Here is a 22,853-nt window from a genome sequence, read left to right as displayed (position 1 = left end):
TATTTTCGATGGCGTTCGGTGTACGAAAAATCACTGTCTTTGTCTACAATAGACTACCCATTGTTCAGTAGATTCTTTCATTTATTGCCTCGGTTTCTTAAGCTGGGCATGACATTGCCGGACAGTTAGGGTGGTAAAGTAGAATGTCAATTGATTTGCATTGTTCTTTTCAACAGTCTCGAATGGAGGATCGTCTAGATCGGCTTGATGATGCAATACACGTACTGCGGAACCATGCAGTAGGACCTTCCACAAGCATGCCCGCTGACATACACAGTTTACTGGGGGCAGTACACAATGGACCCATTGTAAGCCTGACTTCAAATTATGGGGCAGCTGGACTTGTACCAAACAGTCGACAGACAGCAATGGTAGGTCCAGCTTTTTGGTATTTTAGAGTAAATGTGGCTGATCATGTAACTTCTGACTTCTGTGGAAGCAGAGAAGAACATGTTAAGTAGTTTCAGATTGCATTAGGTTTATTAAATAGCTTGCATTGTAATCTTTTTAGACACACTCACAAGATTAAGTGGGGACACCTGCTACTAATTTCAAATTTGAGGTGCACTTTTAGGTAGAAATGAAGAATAAAAATGAATAGCTTGCACACTCTGACCTTGTCAGTGGCCCATAAAATCCTGCTTTGCCATGCGCCCAAAAGCAGACACTTTCTGCAGAGTATATTTTAGCTTATACATGCATTTTTTCCAGATGTGTAATAATTGGCAGAACATTTTTCTCCTTGAAATACTGTGCAGAGAGATTGAATAGGAAAAGCAGTCAAGAGGGACTGAATTTCAAGCGTTCTGGTCTGGAAAAGCTGTTTATTGTAAATTGGAACTAGACTTCAATAGCAGATGCTGGCAGTATGCGGCTTGAATGTGAATGTTGGTTTGTGCAGGCCTAAAATTTTTAACTCTACCCCCCCCCCCCCCCCCCCCCCCCCCCCCCCCCCCCCCCCCCCCCCCCCCCCCCCACCTCTCCCACCCCCCTCACCCAACCCTCACAAAAATGAAAAGGGACAGAGCACAGCTGTAGTGGAAATAACACTGGAGAGGAAACAATTTTTAGATTAATCCCAAAGCAGTGTAAAATAATTCATTCCATCTTTGTTAAAGGCATGGGAACAGTTGGAAATTGAAAAGAGTAAGAAATAAATGAAACTAGATTTCACAATTATTTTTTTATGCACAGTTTAATTTTCTTGTGTGAAAATAACATGTGTGAGACATGTGTATGCCGAATAACATGCACTGGACCAGATCTATTGGTATCCATCCACGTTCTGTGCACTTGACTTTACATAAAGCCAAAAAGATCTTGGAATAACTACTCCAATAGCAAAAAAAAGTTTGTAAAAGAGCATTTTTAATTGGGTCTTCATTTATGTTTGGGGAAATTTGGGATTATATATATATATATATATATATATATATACATATATATATATATATACATATATATATATATATATATATATATATATATATATATATATATATATAATTTAAAGATCAGCAACTAGGTATCTGTTGTATGATTTTTTTTTTTTTTTCTTAATGTTTTTTTTCTTAATGTTTTTTCATATAGCATTTTTTGAAGGTAACAAATGTGTAGTTCGATATAGCGAGAGAGCTGTAAATAATGAAAAGTACATTATCAGTGTTTTGATGGCTGCATTTTTTGTTGCTTTTCACAACAATGTTTATGAACAGACAAAAAACTCTAGTAGTCCTTAAATGATTGCTTTTGGTCCAGCTGCTCTAATTCGGGACATTGGATTTTAATGACTGTGGCACTACACAATGTACAATATTGTGACTGTATTACAAAGCCTTTGTATTTCAATTGCAGCGTTGCTGAATCCACAAAACTGTTTTTGGGAAATGCTGTCTCAATTTTATTTTTATTTTTCCTTTTTTTTTTTTTTTTTTTTTTTTTATGCATCACGTATTAAAGGCTTGGTGATAAATCTAGGAAATTGTGCAATTATGAGGGAAAACATTCAGTTATTTTTGTCTGTTTTCTTGGCATCAGCTTGTGAGTGCACAAGCAATATGAAGAAGCATGCAAATTGCATTTTACAAAATTAAACCTTTTAGACGTACATCATTTGCACAAGATTTTTATTTTTTTAAATTGAAGATGAATAAGGCAAAGCAAGCTGCATGATAAAAACGAATGTGCTGCTTGTCCAGTCCCCTTTATGGTCATGTCTGTCTGTCCATCTCTACTTACTCACATCTAGAGACTCAAGCCAGGGTAGACGAGCATAAGCAGCACTTCTCCGAGCCACAGGTACCTGATAGGAGTCGTTCACATTAGTCAGGGACTGTTGAGAATTATTATTTTTATTTTTTTATTGTTGGAGTAATGTTCTGTATGGATCTGAAGAACAATGTTCAATTGCTTCCAACTTCTTAAGAAAGTACTCTGAGCCTTTATTTGGGCCTGTAGTTGAAAATGTTAATGGTCGCCATGTTTGTGCACACTGACACTGGAGTCCTTCTAGTGATTTGCTCTGTGTTTTTTTGGCTTTCGTTCCCATGTGGCATTTTATTAAAGGTTATTCCTCTGGGCTAGGTATAGTTATACAATATTAGTAATTCATGGCAATTTCTGAATTGCATTGTGTACCTGGGAAGTCACGTGTGGTCAAGGACTGCTCCAAGTTGCAGTCATTTTAAAGAGTCCTATAAGAGTTCTTCTACGCCACGTTCCATGTGATGGAACTGATCAGATAAGGGTATTTTGCAGCACTGTATGGTTTACTTATAAAAACAGAGGCTGGTTGGCTGCTCATGGAAATGACAGCAGAACCTGCAAGCAGTTCAAAGGCCAGTTTGTCTGTTTGTTGTAGTCTGGTTTTATTGGGGAGCAAGGCCTCTAATCGCTGAAATGTATACAAGTGCGGCTCGAGCAACAGACTTCTCTAGTCAAACAGGAGACCGTCAGCTGTATGCTAATGAGCTGTACAATTAAAACGCCATCCTATCGGACCGTGCTGAGAAGGCCACTCGGCCCAGACAAAGGACTGTTTGTACACCTGTTGTGTGTGGACATTGCCATCCTAATGGCTTTAACCCTTTGGGTATTGTGAAGCCCTGCAAGTGAGATTGACACTAGAGGCGTTGAAAGAACAGAACAAAGCGAGGGCTTAGTGCAAGTTAAAAAGGACAGCACTGGCTGTGAAAGTTACATTCTTCAGGAAACATGCAAGAAACATTTGCAAGTGGAATCTAGTTACAGATGGGCAGAGAGGAAGTGGCGCTAACTTGATTAAGCTTCAATTGCATGCTCCTTAAGTGAGGTGACGTAATGGCAAGGTTGTTAACCATCTCAATAAAAGGGGAAAAAACACTGTTCTGAGGAGTAGGAACACATGGAAAAGGCCTTTAGATGGTAGTTAGGGACTATCTAAACACTTGGATTCATTCCTGGTCATGACTGTTAGAACATTTACTTCACTGCTATATAAGAATGCTCCTATGTATTTGTGAAACTACCCATGTAAATGGCCAGATATTATCTACAGCAGGGATCAGCAACCTCCAGCACCCCAGCTGTTCTGAAAAAAAAAAAAAAAAAAACTCCCAGAATCCGCCTCTCACTTCTATGGGAGTTACAAGAACAGCCAAGTAAGTGTGCATGCATGCTGGGAGTTGTAGTTTTGCAGTGCTGAAGTTTGCTGATCCCTGATCTATAGGTCTACTAAGATGTCTCAAGAAGTGGAATCGCACAAATCTATAAATGGGTGTCAAGAATTACAGCCAAATTTGTGTCATTAATAAGCTGGTCCTTTCTTTAAACAGAGCCTGTTATCATGAAAATGCAGTGCAGTCTGCAGGCAGCATGTTATAGAGCAGGAGGAGCTGAGCAGACTGATGTATAGTTTTATGGGGAAAGATTCAGTATAACTTGTAATTTATCCATTTATATCTCTGCTCAGGGTGCTGTAAAGATTGTCAGAAAAGTCTTCCAAAGCACTTCTTAGGATGATACAACTGCACTACTTTACACTGCATGTTGTATTTTTTAACTTTGAATTAAAATTTGGTGGTTTTGTCCTAAGAGGTGCTTTGGAAGGCTTTTCTGACCTCCTGCTCTATAACATGCTGCCTACAGATCGCACTGCATTTCGTGCTGACAGGTTCACATTAAGGGTTTGCCATTTGAGGATAATATGCAGATGTGTGCTACTCATGGAAACAGGAAGCAGACACCTAGAAAAATTACCACCTAAAAGGATAACTGTGTTGCTTGTGTTCGGTGGAGGTCCCAGCAGTAGGGCTTCCATGGGTCTAATAGTTATCCCCTATCCTGTGGATAAGGGATAAGTCATCTTATCCGGAATTCCCTTTTAAGGCCTCATGCACACGACCGTTCTTTGGTCCGCATCTGAGCCGCAGTTTTTGCGGCTTGGATGCGGACCCATTCACTTCAATAGGGTCGCAACAGATGCGGACAGGACTCAGTGTGCTGTTCGCATCCGTTCCGTGGTCCGCAAAAAAAATATAACCTGTCCTATTCTTGTCCATTTTGCGGACAAGAATAGGCAGTTATATCAATGGCTGTCTGTGCGGAATGGATGCCATCTGTGTTTTTCGGATACGCAATTTTCAGACCGCAAAACACACAACGGTCGTGTGCATGAGGCCTAAGTCGGAGACTATAACTGTCAAGTAAATTATTTTCTGTTTCTTACCCTGTAGCCAATACTTAATACATCTGTGTAAAATTAAAAAAATATATATGTGTATATGTTATACACACGGTTTATTGCGTAGAAGTCAGATTACGCTAATGAATTGCAGCTCTCTAAATTGTCATGGAGGGAGTGCAGGAATACAAATAGTTTACTGCACTGATGTGAATACACGTTGATTTTGTAATGCAGTTAGTGTCGATCAGCTTGAATGTGAAGCATCTGAATGTTAAGCACTGACTTCTGCATTGTGAGTGCTGAAAAGCACAGCTGCAGGGTTTGTGTACATTAGTGTGCCGAAATCATTTCATTACAACTATTATTTTTCTTCTCAAATAATACATATTTATTTTTGCAGGCACTGTGTGACATAGTATCATAGTTAGTACTGTTGAAAAAGGACCTAAGTCCATCCATCAAGTTCATCCAAGGGATGGGTGGGGATGGAAATTTGAGTAAAGTAGAGTGAGAACCAGACTTCCATACACTTTTTAAGAAATCATTTAAAGAGGACCTTTCATCTGAATCAAGTAAGTAAACTGAATATACATACATGGAGAGCGGCGCCCAGGGATCCCCCTGCACTTACTATTATCCCCGGGCGCCGCTCCGTTCTCCGGTTATAGGCTCCGGTAAAGTCACAGTTAGGCTCCACCCATTGGAGCCTGCCGCGGTCTCCTTCTCCTATGCTGTAGCGCTGGCCAATCGCAGCGCTCAGCTCTTAGCCATGCTATGAGGTGAGCGCTGCGATTGGCCAGCGCTACAACATAGGAGAAAGAGACGCCGGCAGGCTCAAATGGGTGGAGCCTAACTGTGACTTTACCGGAGCCTATAACCGGAGAACGGAGCGGCGCCCGGGGGATAACATTAAGTGTAGGGGGATCCCTGGGCGCCGCTCTCCATGTATGTATATTCAGTTTACTTACTTGATTCAGATGAAAGGTCCTCTTTAAGGCTGGTTTCACACTAGTGGATTTAGAACCAGCCTGTTAGAAGCTACTGCCTTGTACGGGCCATTTATATATTTGTATAGGTTAATTGTGCATTTACACCAACAGTTTATCTGACCAATTTCTGTCCAATCAGACCAATAGTTGGTGTGTGTAACAAAAGATCGTTGTGTATAAATGATTGGTCAGATAATCTGTTGGTGTAACTGCATAGAGATGCTTCTTCTCAAAGGTAAATACATAGAATTATTTTAAACTTTCCTCCTTGCCACTTATCACTTTAGTTGCTCTTTGTAGCTTTTCCTGCTCCAGGGCATCATTCCTTTGAACTGTAGTCCCGAAATAAACTGTATATTGCAGATGAGGCCGCACCAATGCTTTGTCATGTAGTTACCACTGAATAATTAGAAATGTGTATTCTTTGCTTTAGCTGGGAAGTCAGAGAGAAGACTCTGTAAGTCTGTGCAATGACCATTCAGCTCTGTCCAGCACAGTCTCCGCTTCAAGCACAGAACTAAACCACAAAGCCCAAGACAATTACAGAGGTAACATACACACAGTATCATTCCCTTGTATGTAAGCATCGTTTGTTGGGCAAAATGGCAATTTTAGATGAACTCTGAAAGGTTACAGTGGTAATGCATTTGATCACGCAGCTGGGTGCCCCTTTAACATAGATGTTCCTTTGCTGACCTAAAATCTCATATGATGACACATGCAAATGATCCACACTAAACAAATGTGTCATAACAATAAAAAAATCATTTATATGAAATGCATGGGAGCCTTTGGGTTGGATTTTTTATCTGTTATGAAAGGATGGTGAGTAATTATGGAAGAATACTATTTCTGCAAATCCTCCTTCTTAACCTGCGTTATCTTACAGGTCTGGTGTCCTGTTGCATCTTATGTTTAAAGCCTATGACTAAGAAGCATAATGTAATGGTGCAGCAGACGTACAACCCCACAAAACCCCACAAAATATGAATATATTAAACTTTGGGGGTTTTAATGGTTTTTCAGCTTAGGTCCAGTTCACACTTCAGTTATTTCCATCAGTTGTTGCAAAACCAGTAGTGAAGCCTACTGGGAGATGAGGTATAAGGTGTTTTTGACCCGCATCTGGTTTTGGCTCACAGTAACTGATGGAAATCACTGACCAAACAACTGAAGTGTGAGCTCTTAGTACAGCAGCCTACAGGCTTTGAATGAGCCATAATAATGCCTCTGTATGTGTATTATTTTTAACCAATTTTGTTGGCTTATCATGAATACATATTCAGTGAAAGCTTTATTGCAGGCTTTGCTGTGTTTTCTGTTAAAAAAATAGATCTCCCTTTCATAATTTGAATTCATTCATATGGCATTACTTGTTCTGTGGCAGAATTGTCTGGTGGATTGACAAACCAACTTGTTATGCCACCCCTAATAGAAGTGAAGTCTGAGCGTAAAGAAAAGGATGAAAACCTACATGACCCGGGCTCCTCAGATGACATGAGATCAGATGATGAATCTTCTCAAAGTGGCTTAAAATCGTCAAGAGATAGAACAAGGTAATTCAAAGGAAATTTTGGTTAAGGGTATTACGATTTGCTTGTTAAGTAGGAGGTAGAAGAACTAAGGCCCTTTTTACAAGGACCAATGATCGGGTGAACAAATGTTTCTACAATCTCTCACTGCTGATCATCGCTTATAAATATGCCCAGCGACTAGCCGACAAACATTTGTTTGGTGGCTGATGTACAGTTGCCAGATGTCCGGCTTTAAGGCTCCCTGTCCTCCGTCTGGCGCAGGGCCTGGACGGACGCAGGGATGTCCTCCTTTTCTGTAGCTCGTGCTCAGCCAGCAGCACTGCGCTATCTGAGCGTGAGCTGCAGCAACGGACTGAGCTTCTTTCACCCCCAGTCAGTCACTAGAGCCCACAGACATGGCTCCCTGTGGCTGACTGACGGGGAGAGAATCACCCCGGCTGCCTCCAGCTCACCTTCACTTCAGAAAGTTCTTCCCTCTCCTCCCCCTGTTTTTTTCCCGGCCAGCGATAAGGGCGTGGCTTCACGGAACCGTGGGCACGGTTTATCTGTTTGGGGGCGGTGGAGTGAAGCCAGTGGCCACCCTAGGCAGATGGCAACTTTTATGCGGGCATGAAAATCAGTTGCAGGCAGTGGTAGCCAGCCTCATATAAAGAAGGATGTGTCGGCGAGAGTAATGAAGCTTTGTGCCCAAATGATGGTGATTGTTCCATGTCATTGGAATAGATCACCTGCAATCACTACGGCAGGAAATCTGCTCCTATGAAAGGATCTATAGGCTAAACCTTATTTTAACCTTTGCAGCCCAGGCTATTTCTGTGTAATGGTGCTTTCTAGGCAGGGAAAGATATTTTGAAAAATTGAAGATGAAGAGGAATTCAATAAATCCCCATGTGGACTTGCAAACAACTATAGATGTGCTTAGGTTGTGAAGAGGAATGTCTTCACAAGCTGCTGGTGCTCCCAGTAGGGTTATTAAGAAGACTGCTTGACTACAAGGAAACATAATTAATACATTGTAAATTCTATTAAAATTTTAAATTTGCTTTCTCTGAAGTCACCATCTGGACTAGTGTAATGTTGCTTTGTGAACATTATTATTATGTACTCAGCTGAACGATGGAGAATGAAACACTAGTCATTGATTTCTGATTAAAGTCATGTTTTTTTTAGCTGCTCTTACCCAAAATGAGAGGTTCTAGAGTAATCAGCCAATGCAGGCTTCTATACGTACTTGGCTGTTTGCTGGTCTATATTGCTGCTATCCATCAATTACAAAATCACTTCTCTTTCACTTTTGCTCACCACAGCAGTATTAATGAAGATGAAGACCTAAATCCTGAGCAAAAGCTGGAAAGAGAAAAGGAAAGAAGGATGGCAAACAATGCAAGGGAACGATTGCGTGTCCGAGACATCAATGAAGCCTTTAAAGAACTTGGACGCATGTGTCAGTTACATCTAAAGAGTGAAAAACCACAGACAAAACTGCTGATTCTTCATCAGGCTGTAGCAGTTATCTTGAATCTGGAGCAGCAAGTCAGAGGTTAGTTGGTGACCGTATTTGTGACATATATATAATTACTATAAAGGATACACAAGCAATTTATACATTTTCTTTGTAAACTTATCTTTGCAACGTAATGACAATAAACAATATTTTTGCTTTTTATTACAGAGAGAAATCTAAACCCCAAAGCAGCCTGCCTTAAGAGAAGGGAAGAAGAGAAAGTTTCTGCCGTATCGGCAGAACAACCAACTGCACATCCGGGTGCTCATCCTGGTCTTTCAGATGCTACCAACCCTATGGGTCATATGTAAACATCAGCCAGGTGAGCCCAACTTATAAACCGGTTAGCAAGAAAACTACATTTACCATGAATTAGCACTTGGATGTTGAATGATTGTACAAACCCCTGCTTCTTGAACACAATAAGAAAATTATCTTTTCATTTTGTTCATAAAAACAAATGTCTGCTTTCTTGTGTATGGTATTGCAGCTCAACACAATTTACTTCAGAGGTGCTGTTTAATGGCAGCGATGGGTTCCCAAATAGCGGCCACCACACAGCCGAGCCAGCAGTTGTTGCAGTTTGCAAATGAACTGTGCGTTAACTGACTGTAAATTGCTATAATCTAGTTGAGAGGACAGTAGTTTAAAGTCAATACAATGACATATGTCAGACACTGTCCATACACAGATGATCCCTTGGGCTACTTTCTCACTGGTGTTTTGGCTTTCCGTTTGTGAGATCCGTTCAGGGCTCTCACAAGCGATCCAAAGCGGATCAGTTTTGCCCTACTGCATTCTGAATGGAAAAGGAGTGGCTCAGAATGCATCAGTTTGCCTCCGTTCCTCCTCCATTCTGCTTTGGTGTCCGTCTGATGAAACGGAGCCAAACAGATCCGTTTTGACACACAATGTAAGTCAATGGGGACGGGTCCGTTTTCACTGGCACAATAGAAAACGGATCCGTCCTCCATTTGACTTTCAGTGGAGTTCAAGACGGATCCGTTTTGGCTATGTTAAAGATAATTCAAACGGATCTGTTCTGAACGGATGCAGACGGTTGTATTATCTGATCGGATCAGTCTGTGCAGATCCATGACTGATCCGCACCAAATGCGAGTGTGAAAGTAGCCTTAGTTGTGTTATATATTTGTTTTCTGATTCTCTGTTGCATTAAAGGTTAAAAACAAAAATTGTATAAAGTGTCTACGCTGGACATGTAGATTAGCTATCCTACCAAGTAGTTCAGTGTGGTGTTGTGTATGTCTTAGGGTGGGTTCACATCACTTTTTTTTTTTGCCATCAGTCTAACGTATACGTTGGAAAAGATAAAAAGCGTAGCACACCGCGCTTTTCTATCCTGCAGAGTCCAGTCATTTTTATACAATGAAACTCTGCAGTGAACCGATACCACTGTATGACATCTGTCTGAGACATCCGTTTAACTTGTATGTTTTTTTGTATACGTTAAACGGATGGCAAAAACCTGATGTGAACCCAGCCTTATACATGTATGTTTAATGCAAGAGAAATCCTCAACTGCAAATGTGTGCGCTAAACCTCCTTTGTCTGTTTCAGGACTCACACTATGAATAGGATATAGAAGGTGACCTTTTCATCACAAGGACACAGACAACGAACATTGACGACACAAAACTGACAGGATAAAATGAGCAAATGAAGAGGGGGGACTTGAATCAAGATGCCCAAAATGCAATATGATGATGAAAGCAAATGTGGAACACCTGCATCAGAAGTTGAAATCTGCTTGAATTTCAGCCCATTTCTGAACATATCTTATTGTTTCAGTGTGTCGTTCCTGCACAATCAGACTGTCCTCCTATCTCCACACCTTGTGGAAGCTGCCTTGTGCCTAAACTGAATTGACAAATGCATTGTATCTACAAATTTTATTTATTGTTAAGGAACTGTTGTAAAGGTCTACGTTTAAAAAAAAAAAAAAAAGGGAAAAGTTGGGCTGAAAGTGATAAAGATTTCAGTTGATGCCAGCATTTGTTAGAACTGTTCTCTTGCGGAGAATCCAAACAGTGGCAACCTGTGACCCTTTAGCATTCCCAGCATACCTATTAGTGTCTTAAAGAAGGAAGGGAAATGACTTTTTATGTCATTTCTGTTTCTTTTGCCATTTACATAGTGTTTTCCAACTTATGGAAGATATTCCATGGCATAGCTTTGTTTTATTTTTCATTACCTTTTTTTTATGTTCACTTTGGTCTCTGGTAATCTGAACATTTATGGTCATAGGTATCTTCCCATGTTAAGCTCCATGCTTTGAATCATGAGTTCATGAAGTGAAGATTGGAGACTAGAGCAATGTTTTGATAAGGCTACTGGAATGAAAATTGTTATGCTGATGAAGGAAAGTCGATGATCTCTAAGCTTCATAGGAAAGCAAACTGTATTGGGGGCAAGAGTCCTATACTAGCACAGCTATCTTTCCAGTGCAGTTATCTGTAGGACAGTAAGCACAAAGCAAAAATACAAAGACTTGTCAGGCAGTAATTATGGTAACTTTACCTTTTATCAGTGCATGAACAAATCTTATTATATTATTGATCTTTAAAGCGACGGTCACCATCTTAAAAAAAAAAAAAGCACAGTGTAACATATTGACCAGTCATTAATTCTGTTCTACAAGAACCCTGTCAACTTAGAGATTCCTGTGAACTTCCACCCAGTCAGTCTTCCACTATGAGCGAGGAGAAAAGAAATTGACATTCAACTGGGTTCTGGTTCGAACAAAGGTTTCCCCAGATATGACTGATTCTGCACAGAACAAAATATATATGTATATTTTCTCTTTTTGATGGAAGAATTACATTTTAATGGTCCCTTATGAAGTGAAGGAGTTAGTGAAGTTAGTGGATCTTACCTTTTGCTGATATTTGCATCCAATCATGGGACTAGATCTGTGGCCTTGTTCTTTATTTCAGTATTTATCAACAGACATTGTTGCTTTTGACATGTGAGAGTTATCACGTGCCACTGCCTGGCCTTTTTATTTTCTTCTATGTTTTTTTTGTTCCTTTTTTTGTGGCTATATTAGACTTTGCAGTTCGCCCAGAAACTTTCCTTCATAAAATAGAAAGAAAAAACATTTGGCTTATTTTTCACTATAGTTAGTCTTTTATACAATAATCTTGTAAGAAAATTTCTTGAATTCTAAATATTACTCTTTCTAGATTTTTGAAATTGAAAAAAAGTTTTCAGTAAAAAGTTTCTTACTTTATTTTACTATATTAGGTAGTAAAAATGTAGGGTTATTTACCATAACCTGTTCATTAATATCAGAAATTTACAATAGCATTTTAAGAGCATAGTAGGGTCCTAGCATACCGTGTAGTACCTATGGAGTATTGTAAGAGCTACTTGTCCAAGATGAATTGCTGATCATCTTGTTCTACAGTTTTCTTTGTTGGTCTATTGCAGATTTGTACCCTGTGTCAAACTCAACGTATTGTTGATAAACCTTTCAACCAGCAGCAAAAGTTCAAAATTTTTCTGTCAGTGTAACAGAAACACAATATGTATATAACATTTATGTAGCAATAAATGTGCCATCTTTTTAAAAAAAAATAAGTAAACCAGTTTTCTTTGTTTAATACAATGAATGGTTTTGACAACATCATTTCCACTGATACCTTTTGTCAGTCACATTTTTTAGAGTAATCCAGAAAGCTTGCACATACACATTAGAATAATGACAGCAGAGTAGGGATGAGCGAACCCAAACTTTACAGGTTCGGGTGGTGAGAGAATTCCGTTATGGATTCAGTTATAATGGGATATAGCAGAATTTGTAGACGGAATGCAAAACGGTTGCCTTTATGAGGCATTCCGTTTTGTTCCGTCATAATAGAAGTCTATGGCCAAGCATAACGGATCCGTCTCATTTCGCTCATCCTTACAGCAGAGCCCTCTGACAAAATATTGTGTAGGTGCTGCCCTCAATAAAGATGTGGAAACAGTCTTCAGCCATAATGATCAATCCTTTGTTCTGCCGGTCGATAAGCTATTGCTGTAGGTTTTAGCCCCACTCATTTGTTATGGCTAGCATAAAGGGACACTTTCATCACAAAGGCGTATTTTTTAAGTCAGTGTTCTTAGAAATCTTTTCATTTAGAAATTTGGCTGTATGCAATTGAAAATAGAGTACAAAATATAGTCATATTATTTATATATATATATATATATATATATATATATATATATATATATAAAATATGTGTATATGTAGAAAAAAGCCAAGGCAGCACTCAAGTATCTGTGAAAAAAGGGTATTTTAATCACCCATGTGGAAAACAGCAACGTTTCAGCTCACTCCATGGAGCCTTTGTCAAGCCATAATACATAGTGCAAAATCAAGTGCTTATATAGCATACATAATTAACAAAAGTGATTACATGATTATACATAAATTTCTACAAAAAACACTATTAAGAACAATGTATATCAAGTGTACATAATTATATCTCACTCAAAGCAGACCATATGTCATAAAGTGCTATGTGCCTAACCATAAGTTCATCTGGTTACAGTGCATAACATCATTGATCAATAATTCAAATCAGGTGTACACCCTTTGTCAGTTTACTGCTGCTGTGAGGGAGGATATATTATCCAAAAGGAATCTTCGCTATAATAAAGATAGAGTAACAGTAGGACAGCTCTATTCTTCTGATAGGCCTACATAAAGAGGCCCACAGAAGGGCATTGTGTTTCATTGTTATGCTCTAATTGAGTCACTCAGTCCCCTTCTTTCTCTGGTTAGCGTGAAATGTCTGTGTATGAAAGTCAAGAGAGGAAGTTAGAGCAGGGCCAGAAGTAGTATACATTGAGAGACTTAAAAAAAATAAAAAATTGTATCCCGAAAACCATCAGGTTTTTTTCTCAAAGCAAAAAATACTTAGAATAATTGCTTATGTGCTGTTAATATGGATACAGTTTTTATGGTATTGTCCCTTTAAGCTAGCCATAAACACAAGACTATAGGGGGTTGATTTCTGAGAAAACACCAATGTACTGAAAGATCTTTAGTTTAAAGATTGTCCCATTATCATGGACTTCTGATTAGCTGAATGTGGATGGTTAATGAAGCCCAGATGACAGATTTGTACTTTGGATGTGGTGAACTGTTAAAAAGTTAATACTGATGAAAAAAGGCGTGTGTCCATCAAAATTCACATATGGTGAAATAGGATGTGGATGAAAGGAAGATGTGTGGGTAAGTGTGTAACTTCTTTTCCACCTACTGGTCCAGCCAAAATAAAAAACCAACAAACAAAAAAAAAACTCGTAAGGTGTTAGCCAAGTGGCAATCGGATGATATCAACATTTATAAAAAAATAAAAAAATTCTATAGAGGTACTAATGTTTGTTTTGTTGTAATAAATCATCTAAGCCTTTTTTGGTGCCATCAACGGCTGTGACCACGTCCTGGGGTAGACTATTCCACAGATTCACAGCTCTTATGATGATGAAGCCTTGTTGCCTTTGAGGATTTGACCTTTTTTCTCTCCAGGCGGAGAGAGTGCTTCATTGACTTTTGAATAGATTTTACATTTTCAGCAAAATTTTTAAGTTAAGAGTCTCTCTCCTAAGGCTAAATAAATTGTATTCTTTTAATCTTTGCTCGTAACAAAGATCCTCCATTTCCCTTATCAATTTAGTCACCATTCTTTGTACTCTCTCCAGCTCCAGGGTATCTTTTCTATGAACTGGTGCCCAGAAACAAACTGTATGTTCTTGATGCCACACTGAAGTTTTGTAAAAATTGTATTAGTATGTCCTGTTCTCACAGGTTCCTGTATACACAATGGTTTTCTCATACATTAAGTGAATCTGTCATATGGTACCATGACAACTTAATCTGTTATGACCAATGCAGCTCTACAGTCTTGTCACCTTTTCTGGGACATTGAATAATTTGGTCTAGCGATATGAAGGGAGTACATAACTATGCAAATTTGGCATTCAGCAGTCTGGGAAAGCTGGGTAACAACCTCTGCAGAGATTTAATGGAGGCCAAACTTAGTACAGACATTCTGTAGATTCACTATATCTATAAATATAATATCAGGACAGCCATGCGTATATACTTTATATGTAGTTTGGTCTCCAGCATACTACCTTATGCTACTTTTTAAAGCTGCTGAAGGGTAAATCTGCACAGTTATGCAGTGAATGGAGGAATTATCACTGCATAACTTGGAAGATTATCTATACAGGTGTATGTACTATGGGTGGCACTATGTATATACTGCAGCTGGTTCTAAGGCTGGTCCTGTTACCAAATCTAATTTGTACTATTAGTAACTAGGAGATTCCTTCAAACAAAATGGCCATGCTCATGGCATAGGTGAAAATTATACAGACTAAACCAAGTCCCTCCTAAACTTTCTGGCTCACGTGCACTAGCATTAGAAGGGGAGAAGACATGGCTGCAGCCTGAGAGGACAATTCACTGGTTTTCTACTTTTGTTTCATCAGATATTACGATTGCAGACCATGAAAAATAGAGTATATAACAGACATTCAAAACGGATAGAGAGGTTATGTTTTTTAGGTTCTTTTTTATTTTTCCATTATTTGGATTCTGGGTATAGTGGCCTTTAATATATAACACATGCCTAATGCTGCATTTACATGCAGCGCCTGAGCACACAATTATCAGGAAGGAAACTGCATAAACCATTGTTAGGTTTTTGCTGGAAAACATGCTTGGCTGTTCTATCTGTTCAGAAGTGAATAAAGCATTCTGGACGTTGTAGTTTCTGAACAGCTGGAGTGCCGGAGGTTGCTGATCCCTGTTCTATTTACTGAATATGATTATGGGGCAGCCATCTTGCCTGAGCTGTTCTTAACAGCATTTAGAAAGCATTTAAAGAGTTGTTTTACAGCAGCTACATGGGCCATAGACGCAATAGTCAGGAGGGCACCTCATTGACCTCTATGGGAGAGTTTTCTAGGCATGCTCTGTGACCTGTGCAGAGGTCATTGTATGAGGAAAAATAACTAAGCTTCTTCTTATCTATACACTGAGGGGTTATCGGTACAGACGGGATTAGAATGGCAGATAACTGCAGTAAAGTGATCTGTACAGACCAAGAAGTGGCGCCTATTATTTTTCTTAGTGGCTAGTGCGAAAACGGTAGGATTTTATGGTTTTTGTTTAAATATAGATATTGACATGGGAAAATAAAAATTACCACTGAACATTCTTTAAAAATGTTAATACAGAATACTGTAATACAGAATCTACCTCGGTGTAGACAAGTAATGCAATTCCTTTACAAAGGTATCCTGTTATATAGATTGTATATAAACTGAAATAATTAAAGGTGCACATAGGTAGGAGCTATGTACCAGGTACTAGAGGAAGTTGGAAGTTGCTAGATATGTTTTATTTTATAATTTTTGCATTTATTACATTTTTGACCTGCCTCTATAAAAACACCCATTCTCAGCAGAGGTTGCGGTCCATGCGATTATGCTAGACACACGTGAAAGAATGTTTGAAGCTGCATAAATTTGGCCATACACATTTAAATAAAATGCATGTCCACACCCCTAGATTATCTAATGAATGAATGCTGATTGTTTGTCATCCTGTGAGATGCATACTGCCAGAGATATCGGACAGTGGCTTAACTCCTCCTCCCTATTGAAATCAACATGCACACTGGGCCAACGCATTTATGTGTATGGGGGAATGAGGAGTCATAGCTGCTGGCTAAACAATGATTCCTCCGTCAACTGTCATATTTCTAACCTAAGCTGACATATATTTACATGACGTCTATTTCTCATTCACCAAGTTATTTATATTGCAAGGAGTTATTTTAAAACTTCATGACAAAAAAGAAAATAAAAAAATGTAAGATCTGGTTTGCAGTGTTTTTTTAGATAATTGGGCCAATCTCAGCTTTAATGTAAAAGTCACAGATAAACTTTTTGGTGCTGAAAATGTGTTATTTGAAATGGACCCTAATTTGTGTACAGAGACATCGGGATAGATTTACTAATACTGTCAAATACTTATGGTGGTTTTACACGGGTGAGGAGCAGCCAATTATTGGGAAGGAAGCGTTCCTTTCTGAAACTGGCTGCTTGTTCAGTGTGGGTGAAACACTGCATTTACATGCCACGATCACCTCCACAGTATGAACATGAGCGATCGCTTGTCGGGCAGATTATCAGGGATGAACGTTCCTATGAATGCTCATTCCTGAAAATCTTGCCTGTCTAAAGGTGCACCCGATGAACGAGCGGAACGCTTGTTTATAGGGTGAAACTTTAGATCATGCAGGGAAGTAAATTCTAGTTTCTGGGCAGCAGATTGTGCTATTTTTTTTTCAGTATTAAAGCACAAGAAAAACTACAGTCAGGTCCATAAATATTGGGACATCGACGCAATTCTAACATTTTTGGCTCTATACACCACCACAATGGATTTGAAATGAAACGAACAAGATGTGCTTTAACTGCAGACTGTCAGCTTTAATTTGAGGGTATTTACACCCAAATCAGGTGAACGGTGCAGGAATTACAACAGTTTGTATATGTGCCTCCCACTTGTTAAGGGACCAAAAGTAATGGGACAGAATAATAATCATAAATCAAACTTTCACTTTTTAATACTTGGTTGCAAATCCTTTGCAGTCAGTTACAGCCTAAAGTCTGGAATGCATAGACATCACCAGACGCTGGGTTTCATCCCTGGTGATGCTCTGCCAGGCCTCTACTGCAACTGTCTTCAGTTCCTGCTTGTTCTTGGGGCATTTTCCCTTCAGTTTTGTCTTCAGCAAGTGAAATGCATGCTCAATCGGATTCAGGTCCAGTGATTGACTTGGCCATTGCAGAACATTCCACTTCTTTCCCTTAAAAAACTCTTTGGTTGCTTTTGCAGTATGCTTTGGGTCATTGTCTATCTGCACTGTGAAGCACCGTCCAATGAGTTCTGAAGCATTTGGCTGAATATGAGCAGATAATATTGCCCGAAACACTTCAGAATTCATCCTGCTGCTTTTGTCAGCAGTCACATCATCAATAAATACAAGAGAACCAGTTCTATTGGCAGCCATACATGCCCACGCCATGACACTACCACCACCATGCTTCACTGATGAGGTGGTATACTTAAGATCATGAGCAGTTCCTTTCCTTCTCCATACTCTTCTCTTCTCATCACTCTGGTACAAGTTGATCTTGGTCTCATCTGTCCATAGGATGTTACTCCAGAACTGTGAAGGCTTTCTTAAATGTCGTTTGGCAAACTCTAATCTGGCCTTCCTGTTTTTGAGGCTCACCAATGGTTTACATCTTGTGGATTACCCTCTGTATTCACTCTGGTGAAGTCTTCTCTTGATTGTTGACTTTGACACACATACACCTACCCCCTGGAGAGTGTTCTTGATCTGGCCAACTGTTGTGAAGGGTGTTTTCTTCACCAGGGAAAGAATTCTTCGGTCATCCACCACAGTTGTTTTCTGTGGTCTAATGGGTCTTTTAGTGTTGCTGAGCTCACCGGTGCGTTCCTTCTTTGTAAGAATGTTTTGGCCTCACCTAATGTTTTTGCTATCTCTCTGATGGGTTTGTTTAGTTTTTTCAGCCTAATGATGACTTGATTCACTGATAGTGACAGCTCTTTGGATCTCATCTTGAGAGTTGACAGCAACAGATTCCAAATGCAAATAGCACACTGGAAATGAACTACAGACCTTTTATCTGCTCATTGTAATTGGGATAATGAGGTAATAACACACACCTGGGCCATGGAACAGCTGAGAAGCCAATTGTCCCATTACTTTTGGTCCCTTAACAAGTGGGAGGCACATATGCAAACTGTTGTAATTCCTACACCGTTCACCTGATTTGGATGTAAATACCCTCAAATTAAAGCTGACAGTCTGCAGTTAAAGCACATCTTGTTTGTTTCATTTCAAATCCATTGTGGTGGTGTATAGAGCCAAAAATGTTACAATTGTGTCAATGTCCCAATATTTATGGACCTGGCTGTATATAGATAATGGTAATGCTGTAATCATGAATCACGGAAGGTGTGGGATACGCTAAAATGTAACTTTTATTGGTATATCAATAAAATAGGGGGAAGAAGGATTGGGTGCGATCTTGCAGGATACCTTTGGCTGTGTTGCTACAACCTGATTCATACAGCACAGAGGTGATCCATGCTTGACACAGTGTATCAGGACGCCGTATCACCAGGGCACCCTGATCTGCACCCAACCCTGTTCTTCCAATTTAATCACCACAGCTTGTCTGCGAGCGCTGGGACATTGTAGTGTCTATCACACAAATACACTCTTGTCTCCTGGCTCTCATGCTACCACTATAGCATCAGCTGTTGGTGATTAGCTTGTATGTGATTCCTATCATACCTCTCCATAGTTGTACCTGGATAGCCTTCCAGGTTCAAGGAGGTGGTTTTATATTGGGACACATTTTCATATCCCTTTGGCTACAGAGTGGAGGTGGCGACACTATACACATGGTGGGTTCACATGTCACTATTTGTTTGAGCACTTGGTTAGGGCCACCCCACCTGCCTATAATTATTAGGGATTTTTTAGGTCACGTTCTTCCCCCTATTTTATTGATATACCAATAAAAGTTACATTTTAGCGTATCCCACACCTTCCGTGATTCATATTTATTAGGAAAACAAAAAAGACCAAGGGTGTCCAGATGGAAGATGGAAAACCGTGTCCACCTAATATAGCCACGGAGGACACCCGTAGTTGTGACTCTGTACTAGCTCCCGAGTGAAATAAGCGAAAAGACAAGAAAACGGAGCTCATAGTACCAAAAAGTAAAAATATATTTTATTTAGTTATGACATGATTAAAAGATATACATGTAAAAAAAGAAGTAAATGATATGCCATTAAAAAGTGAATGGGAGCAAAAAAAGAGCGCCACCCTGGGATAGCACACGTATCAATAGTAAAGAATATATATATTGATCAATGGAATATACATGGGGCAATGACCAGAGGAAAGTATGATAAATTTAACACACAGGTGAGTCAACAATCAAAAATGAACCCACATGGCAAGAAAGCAGGGTTTGTGTTGCAAGTGCAGCATGAAAAATGGACAACAAACCACAATGAAGGCCAGGTATAAAGTGTAACCTGTGTCGAATGCCGTATGGGTAAAAAGAGGACGGGGACTCAGCTGGAAAAGACCGTGTGCTATATCACCCAGGATGGCGCTACCCCAACGCGCGTTTCGCCTCTTTTTACCCATACGGCATTCGACACAGGTTACACTTTATACCTGGCCTTTATTGTGGTTTGTTGTCCATTTTTCATGCTGCACTTGCAACACAAACTCTGCTTTCTTGCCATGTCGGTTCATTTTTGATTGTTGACTCACCTGTGTGTTAAATTTATCATACTTTCCTCTGGTCATTGGTCGGTAATTGCACCATGTATATTCCATTGATCAATATATATATTCTTTACTATTGATACGTGTGCTATCCCAGGGTGGCGCTCTTTTTCTGCTCCTATTCACTTTTTAATGGCATATCATTTACTTCTTTCTTTACATGTATATCTTTTAATCATGTCATAACTAAATAAAATATTTTTACTTTTTGGTACTATAAGCTCCTTCATATTTATTAGGGACGCTTTACTTTATCACCTGTTGATTTCCGTGAATTGGTATTGCTGTAATCATACTGACCCAGAAGAATGAAGGGCATGAGTTTTACCACACAGTGAACGCTGTATATACAAAACCCATAAAACTATGGTGGAATTGCATTTTTTTATTTTATTTTTTTCCAATTTCACCCCTTCCAGCTTCCCACTACTACTTCCCTGAGTGAATAGAAAAATAAAAAAGCTGTGGCTCCAGAAAGGCAGGGAGTAAAAACAAAAACGGAAAATCGCTGAGTCCTAAAGGGGAGTAAATCATATGTAAAGAGAGCGATAATTTACCTGAACAGAAAACTCTAAAACTTGTTAAACAATATATGCCATTTATTTCTATGATTATTTTCTGTAATATAGGGTATGGCTCCCTTTTCCAGAAGCATCCTCTAGCAAGCATTTCTTGTAACACTGGGAGATTTTTTTTTTTCATGTATACATTTTTGAGCCATGTGATCTTTTAGTTGGTTCTTGCATGCACCGCCTATTTATGTCCCTTCACAGCATTTCCATGGGATTCAGACCTGGGATTTGCCATTCTACAACCTTTATTTTTTTAAAAAATATTCTTATGTAGATTAACTTGTATGTATGCAGTGTTTGCCATGGTTCAAAGTGCACTTTCTAATGGACTTAAAGTGGTTCTCCTGGAGTTAAAGGGGTATTCTCAACTGGCACATTGATTGCATATAACTAGGATATGTCATCAATGTCAGATAGGTACAGTACACCTGGGACCTGCTCCTATTTCCAGAACAGGACCCTTGAAGTGAGCAGACAGCAGTCGTGCAATCTCAGTTTACCACTATGGTAGTCCTGAAAATAGCTGAGTGCTCGCTTGGCTATTTCCAGCAGTCCCATAGCGGCAAATGGACAGGAAGGCCGCACTTAGTGTGCTCTCCATTCATCAATATGGGACTTCTTAGCATCCTCGCTCGGCTATTTTCATAACTCCTGTAGCAATGAGTGGAGAGCATATTTTGCACGTGTAATATGCTGTCCTTCACTTTGGGGGTTCTTTAAATAGGAGCAAGTCCCAGAGGTAGGACCTGTACCTATCTCACCTTGTTGGGATATCTTAGCTATATGCAGTTAATGGCCCTGATGGACCAAACGCTTTAACTAAGCAGCTGTTCTGCAGTAGCCAGGCACGGCCAATACACAGTGGATGAAGTTGTGTAGTTCTGGCAAGACAGCTACTGCAAACAGGTAATCAGCGGGGGATGGCAGGAGACCAACACCTGCTGATCTGATATTTATAACCTAGCCTAAGCATAGGTCGTCAGTAAACCAGGAGATCCTCGTTTAGAGGCATAATTGTAAGGAAATGTCCATCCATTGCTGATCATTTTTCAAAACTGGCCTTTTTAGGGGGCGTGGCCTGCCATGGAAGAGTGAGGCTGCCGTCTCTCCGAGCTCCTCCACACCCTGAGCTTCTCATTACTGCCTAAGCATAGGTCGTCAGTAAACCAGGAGATCCTCGTTTAGAGGCATAATTGTAAGGAAATGTCCATCCATTGCTGATCATTTTTCAAAACTGGCCTTTTTAGGGGGCGTGGCCTGCCATGGAAGAGTGAGGCTGCCGTCTCTCCGAGCTCCTCCACACCCTGAGCTTCTCATTACTGCAGCCAATGATGGACAAGGTCACTAGGAAGAGTAGAGCCCGACCACAGGCTCCCCTGGCATCATCTCTAGGCGCCTGCCCTGCTGCTTTGCGCACCAGACTGCCTCACCTGGCCCCCACTCCTGTTCAGCGCACCATGCCCTCTCAAGATGGCGCCGTCAGCCAGAGCGCCCAGCCCACAGAAGTGCTCCCTGAAGCGCACAGGATCTTTTTTCTGCCCCCCAGCAGGCGCCGATCTGCATACATGCCCTCTGTGCCTCCTGGTATGTCAGCCGGTGGAGCCTGGAGTCTTCATCACCTCCTCCGGTGCCCCTGCTCCCAGCAACATTACAGGTCAGAACAGGGTTCTCTCCCAACATGCCAGCTGAAGCAGCATCACAAGCTCCCAGCCCTGCCACGTCAGGGGACCATGTCCTGAGGCCTTCACCTGGTCCTTTTAGGCCCAGAAGCCATTTATTCAGGGCCCCACAGAGCTGGAAGCTCCAGCCATTCAGCAGGAGCCTCTGTGCAGGTGACAATCGCCGAGCCCGGACCACCTTCCTCTGGAGCAGTACCCGAACCACTACCAGAGGCCCCCCACCCTGCCTGAACCTCATGCACCGTCCCCTCCTGCTGCACAGGAACCCCTTCGTCCTCCTTCCCACTCCCCAAGCCCATCCTGGTCAGCGTCCCCGCACTGGTCAACAGGCTCCCCGTGCGACGACCCTCGTCCACTGCCGTCAAGAACAGCCCCACAAGACCTTGAGGCCCAGACTGGCCCTGCAGCGGTGTCTCTTCAGGGATCCTCCGTATTTCTCTCAGAGAGGCCATTATCTTCTGCACCTTTATTTGATG

At 40.4% G+C, this 22,853-nt stretch overlaps 1 protein-coding gene across 9 annotated transcripts in view; it reads left to right on the top strand.

The window, feature by feature from the left end:
* TCF12 (transcription factor 12) overlaps window positions 1-12,281 on the top strand; it is a 171,948-nt gene extending 159,667 nt beyond the window's left edge. For 5 of the 9 annotated variants that reach the window (XM_040413898.1, XM_040413902.1, XM_040413901.1 and 2 more), the window contains 6 exons: window positions 174-371; window positions 6,086-6,200; window positions 7,040-7,208; window positions 8,495-8,727; window positions 8,860-9,013; window positions 10,270-12,281. In XM_040413898.1, coding sequence (XP_040269832.1) covers window positions 174-371; window positions 6,086-6,200; window positions 7,040-7,208; window positions 8,495-8,727; window positions 8,860-9,002 — 858 coding nt within the window. In that variant the 3' untranslated portion in view covers window positions 9,003-9,013; window positions 10,270-12,281. The remainder of the gene's footprint in view (window positions 1-173; window positions 372-6,085; window positions 6,201-7,039; window positions 7,209-8,494; window positions 8,728-8,859; window positions 9,014-10,269) is intronic. The other 4 variants (XM_040413903.1, XM_040413899.1, XM_040413907.1 and 1 more) reach the window with 2 other exon arrangements.
* The last annotated feature ends 10,572 nt before the right edge of the window (window positions 12,282-22,853 follow it).

Source organism: Bufo bufo, chromosome 1 (genome assembly GCF_905171765.1).
Source record: "Bufo bufo chromosome 1, aBufBuf1.1, whole genome shotgun sequence".
Classification (NCBI taxonomy): domain Eukaryota; kingdom Metazoa; phylum Chordata; class Amphibia; order Anura; family Bufonidae; genus Bufo; species Bufo bufo.
This window is presented reverse-complemented; position numbering and strand designations above follow the sequence as displayed.